Source organism: Rhea americana, unplaced genomic scaffold, assembly GCF_003343005.1.
Source record: "Rhea americana isolate MKP2758 unplaced genomic scaffold, rheAme1 scaffold_22, whole genome shotgun sequence".
NCBI classification, from domain to species: domain Eukaryota; kingdom Metazoa; phylum Chordata; class Aves; order Rheiformes; family Rheidae; genus Rhea; species Rhea americana.
The window spans coordinates 3,489,356-3,508,978 of NW_028186329.1; the positions used below are offsets into that span (position 1 = coordinate 3,489,356).

Sequence of the window (19,623 nt, forward strand, 5' to 3'; positions counted from 1 at the left end):
CATACTGAACATTCATAGCTGCAGCCAAAAGGTTCACTGAGCTTATCCATTTCATATTCACCCACAACTTTGCATTCAACAACCAATATTTTTTTGAGACTATTGGGACAACTGAAGGTATCAAAATAGCAGTATTTTAGTCAAGGCAGTTTTTTAGGAAGCATTTGGAGAAGGAGATTTTAACCAACTACCATTGACCCAACACTGAACTGAAAACATGCAGATTTCTCTCCCATTTTGATGGGAAATCTCAGTCCCTGCTTTGCTTTCCCTCACAAATTCAGTAATCTTCATGCCAAGATCAGACTGAATCCTATGCGAACATCATTTCTGAAGACACTGTGGTCACCGTAAAATCAGTGCAACACTCGTGTGATAGATGTCCTGAATTGTGCTGTGAAAGAGTGATAGTGAATACCATAGGTACACAAACTGATTTAATCCAACTCTTTTTTAAAAAGATTTTTGGTTTGCCTTTAAACCTCATGTTTTGTTAATATTTAAGTCATAAACAAAACAATCAAATTTCATAGCTTTAGATTTGCTGTTTTTCTCTTAAGAAATGTGTATTACTCTTTTGTGCATGTTTTAACTGAAAATAAACATGTGTTTTGAGTTGTGTGTTAACCGCTTATTTTTGCTTTATAACAGTAGAATACCTTTTAATCATATTTTGCTCTGCAGTATTCCCTCCTTAATCAGAAGAACAGTCTGTTGCTATGGTGTTGCAATGGGAAGTGATAAAGAATGGAATTTTGCATGGGAAATGTATAACCAAACCAACTCTACAGAGGAAGAGAAAGACATCCTGCTGTCTGCCTTGAGCTGTGCCAGGGAGTCATGGTTACTTTACAGGTGACCTGGATCAATTTTTTTGTGTGTGTATATAAAAGTAAGTCATAAAAACACAAATGCAGAACTAAGCTGGACAGAGGTGTGCCTGCTGAAGAAACATACATCCAGTAGACCAATGGTAGATTCGTAAGGATTTTCTTTCAGAAAAAGTATCATAACCAGGGCAAAAACAAATGAGCCTTCTGCTATTATAGCATCCCAGACACTGATAATCACAGATTTCTTGAGCTGATAAATATTTCTACTGTATTACATCTAACACTAACAATGGACTTGTCTTCTCTCAAAGAGTTTAATTCACTTTTTGAACTCAGATTTCAGGCTTTATAGCAGACTATGGTAACATTCCATAACATAATTGTGAGTTGTATGAAAACATATATATTTTTTTCTTTTAAATTTGATTCCATTGGCTGCCCTTACTCTCTGTACTGTGAGAAATAGAAATCATAATTTGCCTTGACATTTTTCCTTACCATTTATAGTTTATGTAACTTTCCCATATACTTTCTCCCTTGGTTACTTTCCTTCCAAGCTAAAGTGTCATCATCTATTTAGCCTTTGCATGGAAGCCAAATTGTCTGTTCCTAGGTTAAGAACAAAAATGAAAATGGGCTTGTAGTAATCTCTTCACCATTTGAAGTGCACTCTCACACTGCAGAGTTTTTTTTCTGAATATTGCAGTGTGGAATACCATGGTTACTATCTTTCACTGGCTTCTATATGAAATCTTTGTTTTATAAGATGTTGAAGCTGAATTCTCTTATCAGTCATATCCGCGTTACCCTAAAGAATAGCTCACAGGGCAGAAATTTGCCAGTGACCGCCCACAGAACCACCTCCCTCCCACTGACGTAAACTCCGTGAATCTAAAGCTCTGAGAGTAGCAGAGATGTTTCTCCTGCCAGCCCCCTACTCTTGTGATAGTGGTCATGTGAAGGCAGAACAGATATACTTGAGAAGAAGGCAAGGTGAAACGGGAAGATGTGTCCAAGTAGAGCTGTACTGATATTCCCTAACTGATGGTCATTTAGTGACATTCATTCACTAAACACAGACTAACAGTGGTCCCTGACCAACTGTGAGTTATGTTGAAACCAAGAAGATGACTCCAGYTCAGGGAGCTGTGGTGGCATCCTTCTTCACTGTGCCTTAGTAGTTAACAAGCCAATTTGTTTTTCTAAACGTCATCTTGAAAGTCTGTTTGGATGAGGAGTGTTAAGCTGGGCTTTTCCTGGCACTCAGTATAGTTTTATTAGTTCAGTTAAGCATATTGGTGGCATGCAAATGGGAGAAGTCCCTGCTGACCTACTCTACACACAAAAGCAGCTGCCTACTCAAACGTGTGAGAAGATAACTCTGTGCTACTTCAAACTGGGAGACATGCCAAGTTTTGTATTTAGGCAGCAGAGAGGAGGGTTATATGTTTTCCAGGATATTCAGACTTGCACTGCTGTTGACATCAGTGATAGGTGATTATTTAGATGCTTTCAAAATTGTGCCTTTGCTTCCATGGAAGTGTATCTGACCCCTGGTCACTGCAATAGGTCTCCTCTGTGTAACAAGTGCCCTGCTGCTGCTCACTCTTTAGGCTCCATCTGAGTCCGAGCAGAGTGGGTGTCCAGAAACTCAGGAGTAGTTTGCCCTTCCACAGGGTTGTCTGGTGGATGTGAGAGATTGTCCTTAGTTCTTCTTTATCATGGGCATAGAAAAGCAGATATATCTACCTGATGTGCTATGTTCTGTTTTCACTGAAAAGTGTAGAGCAGGTGTGCAAAACCAGGGAATTTCAGCAACATAAGCAGGAAACGCAAGCTGAACAGATAGCTCAGAGTGACACCAAGTTTGGTATAACATTCTCACTTCTGGTAATTGTTGAAATAGGAATTTTCCAAAGCTGGTAGATGTTTCCAGATCACGATGGTTAAACAGCAAGTGATAGTCAAACTTTTTTTTTTTTAACTTCTTCTCTAACAGATACTTGCAATATGGACTCAGTGATACATTGTTTTCTTCCAATTGTATTTCAAACATCATCTTACATGTGGCGGCTAAGGATATTGGGCAGCGTATAGCCTGGGAATTTGTTACAGAGAATTGGGCGCTTCTCAGTGAAAGGTATGGAAAAGAACTGCCTTCAGCTCCTCTTTATTTCTGAGGCTCTTTTGCTTTTTTCCTCCACCTACTGTTTCAAGCTGTAAAATCTAAGTATAAATTTTCCTTCTAGGTAAGGGTTTTTGTAATGACCCATCTGATTCATTAAGTGCACAGACCAGAGGATTCAGCTCTCATTAGGACTTAATGTCAAAAAGAGCTCATATCAGACATAAAATGCTTAAAAAATGAGTCTATTCATCTACAGTGCCTGTAGGTGCTAAACTTTCTAGAAAATCTGACCCCTGTTTACCTAGCTAAATGATGAGCTTCCCCAAAATCCCAGTTCTGAGACAGTGGAAGCTAAAAAACCTGTCTCTTGGAGTAACCTTAAGATGTGATTTGTAGGGAAATCCCTTACTGGTAGGGGAAGCCAGTAAGCCTGGTATAGGTGGAGATATGACTGACATGTCTCTTACTACTAGCAGCTATACAAACTGTTGTGCTTGTTTCTTGCAGTCCGGGTAGTATTTCACATTAAACAAATTAAACTTTCAAAACAGGCATAGCTGCAGCTTCGTAGTGGTTTGTAGAGTAGGAGGGTGCATGGCCCAAATACTGAGATGACTGGCCATGTAAAGGGAAGGTTTCAGGAGCGGATAAAAGGAGAAGGCAAAGTGATGATGGACGGTTAGAGCCAGGAGAATCAGTAAGAGGTTTGAACACAAATAGACCTGAAGGAATAGTGATGGACTAGGATCAGCATCATCACTGGGTGTGTTGCGTTGGAGTTCACAGATGAACCATCATCACCCTGAGTTTTGTGCACTATATGTTTACCTAGGTTTTCTGTAATGTGGTGCAAGGCAGTGCAGGCTTTCTGTAGGCAAGTGGGGAAGCTTTCTGCTTCATCCTTTTTACTGAATAAATAACAAGGTGCATTTCTTGGTGCACAGTCAGTCAGATAATTCTGCAGGCAGCAGCAAAGTGCACTGTTTGGCAAAACCTGGAAGAGTAGGCTCCCATATACTCTAGAAATGGGTTTATCCACTAGTATTTCCTAAGCACAAGTGTAAAATGCATCAGGAGTAAGACTGTCACCTCTCTTCCAAAGAGCATGGCAAGACAGGGGGTAGGAACATGCAGGGCTGCAAGAACTAACTGTAGCATTAATCCCTGGTTTGTGGCCTGGCCCACCTCCATTCCACCTGCCCTGCTGTAGGTGCACTTGCATTGGGGGCTCTGGCTGGCACAAAGTAAGCATCTTTAATGTTAGTTTCAAGACTCCATCTACTAGAAAGGGTGAAAAGGAGTGTGGCTGTAACATGTTCCTACTATCCTTGGGGTAGAGGTGTTGCTTACGAGCCATTAGTAGCAGCATAACCAAAACCAGCTACTTGGGGGCATTCTGTTGCATATTGAAGTGTATTTGTATTGCTAATTCTAGTAAAGGCAAGTTGCAGCAGGTTTGTGCCACAACACTTTGTTCCCTCATGGAACTTTTCTGTGCTTTATACTGATGAAATTTGCAGGAAAGCAGACCCCTTATTTTCAAACTAAGAGAATAGGATGGGCGTTAGCTTTATATGTTATCCTCAGAATACCAACAGAAACACGAAGTTGTTAGAATCGTTATTTCTTAGCCTTTCCAGCTAGGTTTAGCTTTGTGGGGCTGACAGGTTTTGCCTTTTAGGCAAAGTTTGATTCAGGTTACCAAAGCAGAAATATCAACACTTGCAAAGAAATGAAAATGATGGGTAATTAGTGTGCTTCCTCCTCCTCAGATGTCTAAACTGAACTTTAATGATATTTCTTTTAAAGGGGAAAAAGAGTACCCAATTGTAAACTTCAGATTAGGTGGTATTTCCAGTATAATAAAACACTGGAAATAGGTTAAAAGGAGATGAAAAGTAGCTTATTTGCTAACATGCTGATGGAGGGATCTTTGTCTTACTCTTACAGGTGTGGGAAGGAATTATTATATTCTGTCTTAAAAGTAATGGGAAGATTTGTCAATACAGATATACAGATCCAAGAGGTAAGTTAATAACATAGAAGTAATTTCAACTGTATTATCAATTTGTGAATACAGATTTTTAAATCTCTTGGTTTTTTAAAAGAAATCAGGGAATGCATTATGTAATGTTGCTGTGTTGAGACATTGAGAAAAGGTTAAACTTTCTCATCTGAGAAATGTATGAACATGAACTCCCAGCTCTGCAGTCATGTGTGCCTGCAGCTGGTTAAGCATGGAGTGAAAGTGAGCTTTTGAGCAGGGTTGCACATTTTGCTGCTCTTTATGATTGCAGCATATGGGACTATCTGCTGATGTGCTGGACATGTACACATATGTGACATATCATTCATGGCAGCCCTGATGAGCCCATGAAGTAATTGGGCTGCTGCACATCTACAAAAAGAGGATATGTTTGGGGAAAAATACTGAAGAGTGGAAATACGTGTTTGGTGGTTGTAGCCTTTCTTCAGCTTATTCCACACAGTAATGCACATCTGAGTGGCTATGGCAAGTGGATGACTGTTGCTGCTTGTTTCCTTTTCTTACTTTCTTCTGCAGGCCAAGTCTCAGCACACTCTTTCCCAATGTATTCCTTTATTTTCTTACCAGCTTCAGCTTTTTTTGCTCTCTGCATTTGATCCCATGCCTGTGCCAGCCCTGAGCTGCTGGGATCTGTCATTGTACAAAAAGTACATCAACCAACGGCTAGAGAATGGAAGCAGTATGCATAAAGCAAGTAGCTGGGAAGGGATACTTAATGAGGACAGCAATTCAGAGTTAGCACCTAAAATCAAATCTCTCTTGAGTGTGCATGCACTGTTTGTCATGTCATGTCATGCTTTTCATTGAGAGGTCAACTCTCTATGATGGCAAAGCAATTGCCCATTGCCAGCCTTTCAGTTAGTCTTCAGGCTTGGGAGGGAGGCTCAATAAATAACAGCAAAGCTGTCTCATTTTTGTCTTTAAAACCTGCTATGGAGATCGCCTTTGCCATGATGCCTACAGAAAACTTGCCAAAAGTTAGGCTGCTGGCATGCTAGAGTAGCTGATTGTCGTGCTGACCTCTATCACTTATCTCATTGTTTCATTCCCCTTCTTCCCCTGCAGCGGTATGCATTACTTTGCTATTCTTCAGTCTTGTTTTGTCTTCTGCTTGTTAGATTGCTGGGAGAGATTTACTGTTTTGTGATTGTAGAGGAGGCAGCACAAGAGGATGCTGATATTCAACTAATCATAGACAGAGGATAGTACCCCTGGTACTAGTGAAGTTTGCATTTGTAAGGATTTCCAGAGGGATGGCAAAAGCACATTCCTTGTGTGCAGGCTTCTCTAAGCCCTTTCAAGGGTTTGGTTCCGGGAAGTGCAGATTGAAAGCCCAGCTTTTTCAAAGGGCAAGCAAACTTTCTGTCACTTTTCAAAATTGAGCCTTTGAGCCTGGAGTGAGCCAGTATGTTGTTGAATTAGAATGTTCTGGCCCCTGTGAAATGGTGGTAAGATTCCTGCTGAATTTCTGGAAACCAGAATCCCACCTTTGGTGTAACCTTTAAGCTTAGACTTTACCCACTCTTTGCTCCGTGAAATCTCCCCCTTTTCTACATACTTCTGTCTGAAGTGTCTGTCAGATGATACATAATTCTATGCTCTGCTCCAAGTAAAACTGCACAAACTAACCTCATTTATTTATTTTTTCAGTTGCAAGTTTTTTATAATACGACATTGGAAGAGGATGACGGGGTGACTACCACTGTACTACTGGAGTTTGCAAAATTTGAAAATATAGAAAGGAGAGAACTTTTAACTGAAATTGCTGATTGGTTACAGAAAAACATAGATGATTGACTTGAAGAAACAATTTCCAGTATACTTTAATACAGTTCACTAGCATTTTGGTATTCATTTAAACATTTAATTAAAAGATAAAACACACTTTTATGTGTGGTTGTCATCCCAGTTGGAAAGTCTGTCTAAACCAATTCACAATGCAAAGATTCATCAAGAAAAATAAGGAGATATATCTGCATATTATATCTCACTTAATTTCCTACTGGATGAGTTGTTGGTAGGGATATGTTGTAGGGGTAGGTTGGTAATAATCTAAAATACAGATACAGCCCTAAAACTTCAAGGTTTTTTGAATATCAGTACAAAGGGTGTGGTACAAGGTTGTGGCAAAAACACAAGAGGAAGCTAGTTTTATGTCCTGTTTTGCTTATGATTTTTATTGTGACCTTTGGCAAGTTATATAGTGTCAGTCTCAACTTCTGTGTTGTAAAATGGGAAGAGGATAATTTAGAGCGGTGCTATGTGACAAACTTGCAAATGTCTTCCGAGTTGTGGAGAGGAAGGGACTAAAGAAACCTCAAAGTTTAATTGTAACAAACGAATGCCTTGTCATTTATATGCTTTATCTTAGCATAATGAATCTGAATGTGCCTACATTCACATTTTTCTTTGATTAGAGATGTGCTTTTGAAGAGATCCTCCCACTTGTCTCCATTTTAACGTGCTTTGGGTCCCGTTCCAGAGCAGCCTTGGAGTGTATAAACTGGATTCTTTTTGGAAGACGTTAAGCCAGGAGATGATGACCTCCTGGGGCACATCTAATACACTGCACCATCTGATGGTTATTCTATCTGTGGGACTAGAGTGTGAATAATCTAGACTAACATCTTTGAAATATGTTAAGTCTTTATCACCATGTGTTTCCATTCCTACTAAGCTGATCTGATCACTAACATAGACATAGGTTTAGTCATCTTGCTTACAAGGTGTTTTGGAGATGATAGACAGAATTCAGGACATTAGTATTAGCAAAATATATAAGCTTGTGATTGAAGAAATATAGGCTTCTCAGTCTATGCAATTTATTCATTTGTGTGGTAAAGGCTTTGCAACAAAAATACTGTACTGGTGCTCTGGTTAATATAAACAATGTTATGTGGGAGCCAAGGAAACCAAAGAAGTTAAATGCTACGCTGTGAGAAGACTAGGAATAAAAAACAGACCAATATAAAATGTTTCAAAATCAGACTTGTCAATATGAAGAAATATTGGCATCCTCTAAGTACATTTAAGGAAAGTACTGCCATATTGGCTGCAATAAGTCTCCTCTGCTCCTCAGTGGTGCATAAGGGAATTGAAGCTATTTTGAAGCTACTGGAGGATCCCTTTAGCCTATGAGAATTACCAACTGATGGAGCCAGGCTTGTGCTGGCATCCTTTGATCTCTTTGGCCCTTGATCCAATTAAGAGCAGTGCTAGAGAGAATTGTGAGCAGTTTTGAGGGTTGTCTTCAAGCTGGTTCATACAGCAAGATAAGGCAGCTAGCCTAGGCTGAGTTTGGGGTGAGGGGATGCCTCAGTGTTTCCAGTGACTCCCATCAGTCTGCTGGATCTGAATGGCTCATCAAATAGACTAAGCTAAAGACAAATCTTTAGAAAGTCAGTGTTGCAGGATCTATGCACTGATCTTTCCATTGCAATGTTCTGGCCCTAAGCCCGGCGTGTCCAAAGCATTTCCTTCACAACGACTAGTAACCACACTTCCTTTTTTCTTGTTATTGTTTCTTAATCTTTTTTTACTGAACAAAAATCTTAATTAACATTGCCAATATGTAAATAACTAAAATTTTAAATAAGAAAATATTTTCAGATGACTGCTTCAGACTAGTGCATGTCTTGACTGACTTCATGTATTCTAGAGTGAAGCTGAACACTTTTCATGGCAAAGATCAGTGGTGAAGGTGATTTGTACACAAGCTGCCTGAATAGTAGACCTGAGTCTCTCATTTTTCCATTATTCACGCATTTATACTTGTTGGCTTATTAGCAGCGATGGCTGTGCAGTGGCAGTTCTTTGTGCTGTTGAGTACAAGTTGAATATAGAGGCTTGGAGAGGGAGAAGTGGGAAATACAGCAAGGGAAAGGGGAGTGGGAAGGTGGAATCCGGGTTAAACTAGGAAAACTGCCTTATTGGCTGGGAGATTGGAGGGGGAGATTGGCTGAAAGGAAGCTCATAGAAAAGTATGAGGTCAACAGGACTTTAGGAAATGAGACTTTGGAGTACTTACACCCTCACAATTACATGTCCTGTAACAGCTACGTGGTCTGTGTGTGTGATGGCATAATTTCAGTGAGAGGAGGTGATTCTGATAGCTAGGATTGATTCAGTAGGTCCTGAGGGGAAAAATACAGATAAAAAATGATTAGAGAAGTCCCACTGTTTACTGTAAGTCCTGTTCTCTGCCCTGAAAGTGGAAAAGTGACACTTGTTCTGCATTTATAGCAGGTACGAGAGACCAGGAGCCCTGGGGGAGTTGGCAAGGACAGGGAAGAGGACATGGAGTGGAAGGAGGAAAGGAGATGGAGACCTGACAGAAGAGTTGGGACTGCAGGATGGAAAGAGATAAGAGGCTCAGGGGTCCAAAGGAGAGTCAGAATGGGGAAGGGAGTGTGGGAAGCTGCAGGAGCCAGGGAAGATCCAAAGAAAATGAGGGTAAAGAGAGATGTTCAGGCTCCTCTTGCATGCATTGCTTGCTCTGCTAAGTGGTTTGGTAATAGTCCTACTAACTCCAAGAGCTCAGGATCAGGAGGCCTTCCTTGCCCCCAAAGGAATAGCCATGAGATTTTTTAATTTTTTTATTTATTTTCTTTTTTTATTTTTATTTAAGTCTGTGGTCTTTGTCCATAAAGAGTTGGATCCCTGTGGCTGGCCATGTGGTCTTAACTTGGAGCATCTTGATTTATTGCCAATCAATGCAAACTTTTACTTACTATTTCCAGTATTGAGAAAATAAATAAAGAAAACAACCTGGGAAGTTTCTTTCTTCCCTCCTCCCAGGCTCAGCTTCAGTGAACACCTCTCTGCTCCCCTTCTTAGTCTCACTTCCCCTTGTTCTCATCACTGGTCACACTCAGTTCTTCAGAGCTCTTTGGTGAGGCACCAGGTGGCACGGGGTGGGGATCGTGTGTGTGATCACTTCTGTATGCTGCTCCTTCCTTCCTAGTTGCGGTGCTCCTGCCTCAGCCTGGTTTGCTGGTGGCCCACAGTCTCTCAGGGGCATCCCTGCCCTGGCATAGGCTGGCCATGTCCTGCTGCCTCCTCCTCGAACCATGTCCCCAGCAAGGTCAGCTTCCACCCCTCTCCTCTGTTTCACTTCCTCTGTTTTCTCCTGCCCCTTGTGGGTGTTGCTCTGTATCAAATACATCCAAGCAGTGGTGCCACATATTTCCCTGGTTCGTTGAAGTTTTGGTGACTGCTGTGGTGTTTGCTTCTGTTTCAGAGCATCCGGATCAGGTTACGATTGGCTCAGGGCAGTTTGTGGCCTCCTCCTCCGGGCTCCCCAGCCGGCTGGGTACGCCCAGGGCTCTTTCCTGGAGAGTCTCCACTGCTGCTGCCTCTCATTGCGCAGCTTCCAGCTTTTCTCCAAATACTAGTGTTTGCACTAAAGATTCCTCTGTTTGTCCTCCCACTGGCCCCCACTCTTCTGGACAGTTCCCTGGGGAGCCAAGCTGCTCGCAGCATGAAGGCTAACTCTAGAGCTGTTTGGGTTGAGATTCAAGAGAGCCAGCCAGCTGCGACTGACCTCCACTGCCGGCGCTCAGCAGGCCCAGTGCTGGCTGCATCCCCTTTGTCCCCACCATGCCCACGATGGCACCGGCCCGTGAGTGCAGGCGCAGCAGTCTGTCAAGGCGCATGCTGAATGCTGCGTGGCCATGCAGACCATAGCGAACAAAAAGGGAAAAGTCACCAGTGCATCCCCTGGCCCAGAGGTGGAGGGGCCCTTCCAGAGCAAGGGACAGGAGGCTCAGGCGTTTTTGGAGCTGTTTTCTGTGGTTGTGTTGGATGCGGTGTTCAGTGAGAGGGGAAACTGCTGGGACATGGAGCGCATTGCCCCGCCGGCACTTAGTGGGCTCAGGGAGGAGTTCGGCCAGCCAGACCCAAGGAGGGGCTCCATCACTGGCCAGAGCTGTGGGGGAGAAGGTGGGAAACGAGGGCCACCCCCCTCACCTTCGGGAGCTGTCCCAAGTCCGGCCCTCGTCCCCGAACCTATAGCCACAGCCCTGCAGGGGGGTGGCGGTGCCGGGCCACCCTGGATGCCGGCTCCGGCCCTGATCCTGCCCGGGACTCACGCCCTGGCTCCATGTGGCGAGCCCGCTGCTCCTGCCTGCTCAGCTCCTGGCTCACCTTCCCCTGCGGAGCGGCCGCCCTCGCTGCGCCCCCACAGGTAACTGTGGAAGGAGGGTTTATAAAAGACTGAGCAAGGCAGCAGGGCAAGGACGAAGGGAGGAAGTGCCAGGAAAGCAGGGTCAGGGGGACCGTGCGCGCGAGAGGATGGCGGTGAACGCTGGGGAATGGCTGCAGACGAACCGAGGAGGAGGATGCGGTGGCAGGCATGGACCTCGTCTATGCAATGAAACGATCGTGGTCATGCAGGACGTTCCCCCCACCCCCCAAACTGCAAGCCGTAGCGCTGCTTTGAGCAGCTGCAAGCTGCTGGGAGCTGTGGGGAGATGGGGTCAATCCCCCCATCGAGCACTGATGAAGCAGTGCCTGTGCCTAGGGGTTGGCTGCCAGTCAAGAAAACAACTAACCCACGTGGAGGTGCCAGTAACATTAATGATGGATAGGAGAGAGCAGCGTCTTTTGCTGACTCTCTTGGCTTGCATGGAAGAAATAGCACTAAATAATCCATGAGGTTTGTGAGGCAGCTGGAACTTGCCTCTGCTGGACTGATTTTGAGGCAGTGTCCTCCTTCCCTGGAGCAAAAGGTGCTTCTGTTTCCCCTCATTTCCAACAAGCCATTTGCAACCTCTCACTGTTGACATCTGAGCCACAAAAAATATTTCCCAGCCATATTCGTGCTGCTTCTCTGTTAACATTTCCCCAAATTAATATTGCTGATTTGAGCATCCAGAAGGGAGGAAAAAAAGAGACAGAAGTAACTGACAAGCAGTGGCAATTTAGAAGAAAAAGGGGAGGAGAATGAGGGGAAAATGCATAATAAAATGGAAAAAAACACAGTTAAAACCTCAGTCCAGCTTATGCTTTAACAATCAAATCGTGAAGCTCCAAGGGTCTGTGTGCCAATGGGATAAGAACATTATAGACTAATTTTTAGCACTGAAAACTGCAATTTCTTGTCTTCAGCTGCCCGTTTGGTAATGGCTGCAGGATGCTGCTGAGCAAACTGCAGCAAAGTGCGTTAAGGCGTATGAGGAGATTCACTGACGCAGCCTTGACCACAGAGTGAAGCCTGCCGGCGCAATTGCGTTGGCCTCGCACGCGCTCTGTGACCACAACGCAGGCAAGAGAGGGTCAGATAGCGGCAGGGGGAGAGACTCAAGGTTCGTTAGGGGTTAGACGGGATCAGTTTAATAAGGGATGTCTCTAAACTCGGTCTGATGCTACAAACCCACTGCCTGCTCTCACCGAAGACTTGGCCCTGTAGGAATCACTAGGCGTTTCGGTATCGATCACTGGTATCGATCTCTCAAGATGTCACCTAAGATTTTAATTTATGTTTATGTCTTCACTTACTCCTAGGCCAACTCCCACATAGTAAAAATAACTCTGAGTAGACTGCAGGCTGCTAGTCCTCATGCACATCATGATAGATAAATATCATAACTCATACACAAAGTTCAGAGAAAGTTGAGATTTATGTGCATGTAACTTAAGAGAAGAGATCAAACTGAAGAAAAGGAAATTATTAAACATAAGGCAGTTCAATTACAATTTTTGCATTTGTAGAGTTATTAATTCCTGTTTATTATGTGGAATATGGAGAGATCAGAAGAATACGGGAAAAATAAAGCAGAATAAAACAAACAGGTTGTATTTTTCTGTTTGTTTGTTTCTTGCTCTTGTAGAGCAAGACCTGAGAGATTTTATAATTTTTCCCTTGAGGGACTTCTGTTTTTTTTTTCTCACCAAAGAAAATAGTCTGTGGAATATAATGACTGTATGTGTAACAGCAGTAACAGTAAATCACCTAGGTAAATTCTACTGCTAAAATTTTAATCAACATTTGGTTTTACAAGTGCTTGGAGAAAAAGAAAACAATAGAGTAAGTAATAATTTACTTGTGAAATGCCTCAGAGAATGGACAGATTCAACTGATGAAGACGAAAAGATGTCTTGGACCATTTGTCTAAGTACAACAGAAGAATTTGTAGGACTTGACAATTCCGGATGTTTGCTAGGATTTAGTTTTGTTATAGGAGAGAGGAGTGAAAGCCACCAGTGACTGCAGCCTGCTGGGAACTGGCCCCTGGGAGTACCGGGAGAAGCCTGGATCGTCTCTGCTGGCGTCTCCAGCAGCCCTGAAAGACGGCGAGCTGAACCGTGCCGCCATGGCGTCGTTTTAGCCATTGGGGAGCATGTTTATATGATCACTTCTGACTGTTGGAGATGGCAAACAGAATCAAAACCATTTTGTCTAAAGTGGTAATATGTTCCCTTAGTACATCCGTGTTCTGAAAGAATGTTCATTTATTTCTAAGATGCAATAGTTGTCACAGTTTTATTGCTCACTTACTCTTTACAAAAAGAGGTCTAAGAAATACTTTTGGTCTGTGAACGTACAGCAGAGGCAGGTAACAGATGAGGGCTCTCATCACAGTTTATATTCATTCGTCTGTCTCCACCCTTTTGTGCTAAGCAAGATCATTTGTAAAAGCCATAGCTAAGGAGACAAGTGCGAGGTGCTTTAAGACAGGCACCTGGCACCGTGTTCAGCCGGCCTCTCTGGGGAGCATCGTTTCGATGATCTGTTTTCTGTTTCAGGCACGCCGGGGCTGACATCATGCTCTCGCTGCCCAAGGAGTAGGAACTGTGCAGCAGTAAGTCTAGAGCTTTGCTGTGTCAGCCTGGTCCTTTGGTAAGTACAATTTCAAATTCTGGGGAGCCTTCCTTCTCGTTAATGTGCGATCTGAACCGAACRTATCCCCCGCAGAAGTGCGGTTTTCAGAAGGTGGGTCTGGCAGACCTCTTCTGCCTGTCACGTGATAGACGCCCAGGATTTTATAATTGTCTTTTACAGTTCAGCTAAAGGATCCCTCGCGTCCAGACATGGCAGAGGTGCTCTTGGTATGGGAAGGAAAAAAGCTCACAAGGATTTGTTTTATTTTACCTGGAGATGCAGAACCATTGCTCTGACACTAGTTTTATGGGATCTCCGGGAAATTGGCTGAGCTGCAAGAGACAAGAACTATGTTTTGATTTGTTTTGTGTTTCCTTGCTGTCCTCAAGGCCGTCTTCTGAACACACATCTACGTTTGGCACTATGAGAGAGGTGATATACTAGCTGGTAGGGCCCCCCTCCGCCTCTTTACAACTCGCTCCACAGTGGAGACTGAGAAAGATGAATTTATTCTCGTTCTTGTTTACGCTAGCACCAGATCTCCAGAGATTTCAGGGTGCACAGGTGAGCGCGTCCCCACGCTGCCTGCCAGTCTCTGAGCCCATGGAGAGCTCTGCACAACTGGACTATAGTTACCATCCAGATGGCTCGGGCTAACACCTGTGTGCACAGGGGGATCAGAGCTGTGGTGAGAGCACCTTCCACTGCTCTGGTGAGGGTGATAAACCTGTTTACGTATCTGAGCCTGAGAGGGTCCACTGAGGTAAACAAATATAACTAGCAAATGGCATGTGTTCACTCTGGCGAGCTCTGCAGATACCACCATTAGGCTGCTGTGGTCAAGCAGCCTGAAGCATCAGGAATGCTGGTCACCACATTTTATATCCGTTGTATTTAGACAGCGCAAATTGCAAAGCTCAGAAATAATAAATTCTTGAAAGAGCGAATATAGAAATATATTTCCCTTATGAAAATCATAAACAAATGCAGTTCCTCCCCACTTCCAACATCTCCTGAAACTACTCTCTGAACAAAACCAGCTGTCTCTTGGATAAATCTAAGTCTCTTTTAATATAACACAGCCTCTAATTTGCTTCCTCCTAAATCCGAGTCTCTTTTAATACAACATAGCCTCTAATTTGCTTCCTCCCTTCATCTGCTTTTAGCCTCGATAGCCCTGCCAAGGGTCTGTGCTGGAATTGCTATATCCTAGACAGATGCTACGGTCACAGTGGGACCTTAAGCTGTGGCTGATTACCTCCAAGAAGTACTTGCTCCATCCCAAAGATGTGGGAGAGCACAGCTTTTGCGGGGAGGAAGAGTACAACTGATGGCTCTCCTATAAAGGCATTGGAGCAGAAATCTGTATGGAAATATCTGGTGCTTGAATGCATTGGCTTTGGATTGATCACTATAGCTAGACGGGATAGACCAAAACTATTCGCAGCCGCAGGATAAACAGTTCATCAGGACCACAGTTCCCTTCCTTTAGGTAATTAAGTTTTGCAGAGTTGAGAGCGAGTGCCTGAGTCTCATAGCTTCCGTCTGCCTATTGCTTCCCTTTCAGAGGATGATATGGGGAAAAATCAGTCTGGGGAGTATCACCAGCTTCTGAACTTAGCGCAGTTCCCTAGTCCCACTGTGCCTGATTTTTTAATATCTTTCCTAGAGAGTAAAAAATAACACTTTATTTCTACAATATATGTATCTGGAGACAGAAAAGCGCTGTATTTTCTGTGGAGAATATTTTTACTGAGCTGAAAGAGCAGTTGAAATATGTCTTCATGTGGAATGAGATGCTGGCGGGTTCCTCTTAGGCCAAGATTTTAAAAGTAGCTTCTGATTTTGGATGTTTAGCTCCTGATAACTGCGAGGACCTGGTTTCTGAAACGGTCAAATGTTTGCAGCACCAGAAGACACTAGGGGTTCTGCATGCTTTCACTAGTAGCTGCTGATGGCTGTCCTGCTCTCGAGCCCCATACAGTGTTATAACTGGGAAGTGATAATGCTCGTGCACACTTATAAAGTGCTTTGACAACCCAGGATGCACGACTGCACCTAAGAGGAGATGTAAGAAGCAAATCCTTATCAGGAGTCCAGCTTGAGTGTAAATGAAGGGTAATGCTCACTTTGGCGGGAGCAGTGGCCTTCACTTTTGTTTTATTTGTGAATCTTTATCAATTTTCCAGTCGGGAAGCAGTCTTCTGTACAGCAGATGATTATTGGTTGGTAATAGCCTTGTTTTTCTCATCTTGAGAAGTGGTCTGTGGGCTATGTGGGGCCCACAGAGCACAGACTGAAGCTCTTGCTCCAGAGCACCCTGCTGTGAACAGTATCGCAGAGTCTCAGTCATTCTTCGTATTGTTAAAAAGGAGAAACTTTGAAAGCAGGCTGAGGGCTGTTCTCCGCTCTCTTGCAAAGCCTCCCCCTTGTCACTGCCTGGTGACATCTCTAACCCAGCTTTGGCTGCTGCTTTGTGGAGGGGAGCTGGCCTGGAGATGCCTACAGCTAGAGGAGCTCCTAAAGTCAGAGGAGCTCCTCTCCCGCAACGCCCCTCTCCTTGCAAAAAGCATCTGCCCTGAGGCACGGTGCAGAAGCAAAGTGCGTCCACCTAAGGAGTCCCAAATAGCTCTTCTCAGGGACAGGGTTTGGGCCTAGTCCTAGTAGTCCTAATGTGAAGGGTATCCATTGCAGTGCCTTTTGGGGGGACAACAGGATAGACCAGCCAGCACCTGGGGGAGGGGCTCAAGGAGCTCAAAAGCAGAAGGCTTAAACTTTCCCTGCGCTGTTTGGGGTTGAAATCTGAGGCCCTGAAGCAGCATATGTTGTATGGAGTTTCACCTTCCCCACAGTAGCTTCCCAAGATGAGTAAAATGAAGTAGTTAACGTCCGTGGTGTACAGTTCTCGCCCAGTTGGTGTGTGAAGGAGGGAGAAGGAATGAGGAGGGCTGCCGGGTGGCGTTGGTGGGGTGGCCTCGCAGAGCCTGCAGCTCTCCTGGGGTGTTTGTTAGCCAAGCGAGGGATGCGCCTTTCGAAGCGGAAAGGTTCACAGCGGTAAGGAGTGAGGTGTAAAGGCCGAGTCCGAAGTCTTCAGAAGCAGAGTTGTGGAGTTCTGACACTCCCCCCCCGTACTGGAGACTCACCAGAAGACCCGTAGCTAGGACAACAGTGGCACCTAGTGGTAAGCGAAGTGCCACCCGCCAGGCGTGCCAGCGGGCATCGTAACACAGAGGAGTTTTTCTGAGTTTGGCTTCGCGGCGCATGGCAAAGCGGCTCTGGCGATACAGCTGCTGTTTTGTGTGTTAGCTGTCTCGTTTTAATACGGTTTTAAAACAGAGGTTGATATTGAGCCGTGTTTTGTTCTGCCATCAGAGTGGGTTAAGAGTATATAAAAGCCTGGCATGGACACCACCTGCTCACCTTGAAACCTAAGACATCTGTGGGTCTCATACTTCCATATAGGTCTAATGCGTATATGTACCTATTTCATCAGGACGCCAGAATGAGTGATCGTTCGGAAGAAAACTGGAAGGAAAGCAGTTCTGCCCAGGAAACATCAGCAGAAAGAAATGCCTCTCCTTCTAAGGACTGCTCAATAACACAAAAACAATTGGTATGACATCTCAGGTACCATTTCATTCATCAAGGTCCTTGCCGTTGCCTTCAATTTCTTCTATATTTATTTAAGAAAAAAGCTGGAATCAATAGGGAAATAGCAGTAATAGCAAACCCGGGCCATGAGGGGAGGCAGTATACACAGACCCTGAAAAACAAGAGCCGATGATTTTTTTTTTTTAACCCCTAAAACTAATCAGCACTTTTATCTAATCGTAAATAAGAATTGCATAAAACATGTAAGAAAAAGCTTCGTCCTATTTCTCAGAAGCTGTGTGACTGTGAAGCTGTGTGTATTAAAGGTGTCCAGCTTGACCTCCTTGCTTTCGCCTGTGCTTTTCTCACACTCCTCGTTTCCGTGACTGCTTCCTTCGCACAGCAGCTGCCCATCCAGACCTTTTCCTTGTCCCCAGACGGTTTGGACAAAGCTGGGCAATGGGCACCTGAGCGAGCAGGGGCAGAGAAGGGTTTGGAGGGCTAACCCAGCTGAGAGGACTACAGCTATAGTACTTCTTTTCATGTTATGGATAAAATTGAAGGAAAAAATACATGATTTGTGCCACAATACAGCCTTCAAACTCCATGCCACTGTACCAGAGTTAGAATCTGCATCGAGTCCTGGCTGCTCCCTCTTCTCTTAGGCTGCAAATTTGGTGAGAGGTATAATCAATTAACAGCTTGACAAGCAAACACTTTAAACAATGTGATTCTTATTTAAGGTTGGGTTTTTTCTCACCTTCCTACTGTGTTGTTTTAAGTTATCAAGAATATTAATATTAATGGCATTTGGAAGCCTGTGAGGGCATTTAGCAGGTCAAAAATACTCAGTCTAACTGTAATGTTTATAACTTCACTGTTCTTTTTTATTTATAGCAACAAATAGAAAAACAACTAAAATGCTTAGCCTTTCAAAATCCAGGACCTCAGGTAGCTGACTTCAATCCTGAAACCCGAGAGCAGAAAAAGAAAGCCCGCATGTCACAGATGAACCAAGATTTTTTTTATAAGCCCAAGTAAGATGTGCTGATTTCTTGCATAGTTTACTCTTTAAAAATCGCTATTATGCTGTTTGCTGAAGATATATGAAATGAAAAGCATTAATATTTTCCAGAGAGGTTACTTGTTAGAGATGAAAGCTGTGCTGGGAAAATAAGCTTTCTCGGTGTGATTTAAAGGAATTTTGATGTACCTCTTTAGTGTACATGTTTTGAATGACAGTGTCTGTTGCAATTAGCATCTAATGCCAGTATTTCATTATGTTGTAAGGGTGTTGAAGTGGAAATACTTGTTTCTGAGGAGAATTTTTCCACATTAGTACTATTTAGTCTTCAAACATGTTGAAGTGGTCTCTGAGAATCCTTTTTCTTTTTTCTTTTTTTTCCCCCCTCTCCTGCAGAATCACAAAGAAGTACAACAAACACGGCAGACTGCTTTGTAATAATGTCGATTTGTGCGACTGCCTGGAAAAGAACTGCCTGGGTTGCTTCTACCCTTGCCCCAAATGCAATTCCAACAAATGTGGACCAGAATGTCGCTGCAGTAGGAAATGGGTTTATGATACAATTGAGACTGAGTCTGGGGATGTGATCAGCATGTTACCATTTATTGTCCCTGACTGATTTTCTGGTTTTTATTTGCATCTGAGCAAAGTTCTTCTTTCTTCTGATTTTATTAAAGTAAATCTTGGCTTTATGTGTTGACCCTAGTGAAGTGTCTCCAGTGGTGTTTGTGCTTCTTTACCACTACTATCCAGCACATTTAAACCTTCTCCATTAGGCACAAGTATGTATTTCATTCTTCTTACTTCTTGCCAGGATTGCGGATGCACCTAGATAGCTCCTCCTAAACCCTTTCTAAAAGTGAGGGTGTCTGGACTGCTGCGGGCAAGCAGTTTTCTCACCCTGGGAAGCTGAATCACATTGCTTGGAATCAGCTTTTTCTTACTAATTTCTTTGCCTGTGCATTTACTCAGGCATGTGGCAATCCTATCCCTTGGTGAACGCTTGTCTGCGCGTCTTTCCCTTCTGACACATTCATGCCTTGTCTACACGATGGAGGGCACATTGGAGATAACACTGCCCCTAACGCTGTCCTTTGAAACTGTCACCACTTTCCACCTCCCCCAGGACATAAGGAAGAGTGGAAACTGCTCTTCAATTCTTTCCTGTTGCCTAGTGCT

General features: G+C 43.7%; 2 protein-coding genes across 3 annotated transcripts in view; both read left to right on the forward strand.

The window, feature by feature from the left end:
- LVRN (laeverin) overlaps positions 1–6,892 on the forward strand; it is a gene marked incomplete at its 5' end in the record, with an annotated part of 33,546 nt that extends 26,654 nt beyond the window's left edge. Inside the window, 4 exons of the mRNA XM_085305329.1 lie at positions 685–855; positions 2,833–2,973; positions 4,912–4,987; positions 6,659–6,892. Coding sequence (XP_085161455.1) covers positions 685–855; positions 2,833–2,973; positions 4,912–4,987; positions 6,659–6,805 — 535 coding nt within the window. The remainder of the gene's footprint in view (positions 1–684; positions 856–2,832; positions 2,974–4,911; positions 4,988–6,658) is intronic.
- A 48-nt stretch (positions 6,893–6,940) lies between these two features.
- On the forward strand, positions 6,941–19,136 carry ARL14EPL (ARF like GTPase 14 effector protein like). Of its 2 annotated transcripts, XM_085305389.1 has the most exons (4): positions 6,941–13,847; positions 17,323–17,442; positions 18,318–18,457; positions 18,841–19,136. In XM_085305389.1, the coding sequence occupies exons 2-4, from the start codon at positions 17,332–17,334 to the stop codon at positions 19,061–19,063; spliced, it is 474 nt and encodes a 157-aa protein (XP_085161515.1). In that variant the 5' UTR covers positions 6,941–13,847; positions 17,323–17,331; the 3' UTR covers positions 19,064–19,136. The 2 variants fall into 2 exon arrangements, with proteins under 2 accessions (XP_085161515.1, XP_085161514.1); XM_085305388.1 differs by having other exon boundaries at positions 6,941–17,442.
- Positions 19,137–19,623: the final 487 nt, after the last annotated feature.

Bases quoted from the DNA above. Each gene is read 5' to 3' on its own strand.
- ARL14EPL (XM_085305388.1), top strand. From the start codon at position 17,305: ATGTACCTATTTCATCAGGACGCCAGAATGAGTGATCGTTCGGAAGAA. The intron at 17,443-18,317 runs GTATGACATCTC...TTTTATTTATAG, and splicing joins CAATAACACAAAAACAATTG to CAACAAATAGAAAAACAACT. The intron at 18,458-18,840 runs GTAAGATGTGCT...CCTCTCCTGCAG, and splicing joins GATTTTTTTTATAAGCCCAA to AATCACAAAGAAGTACAACA.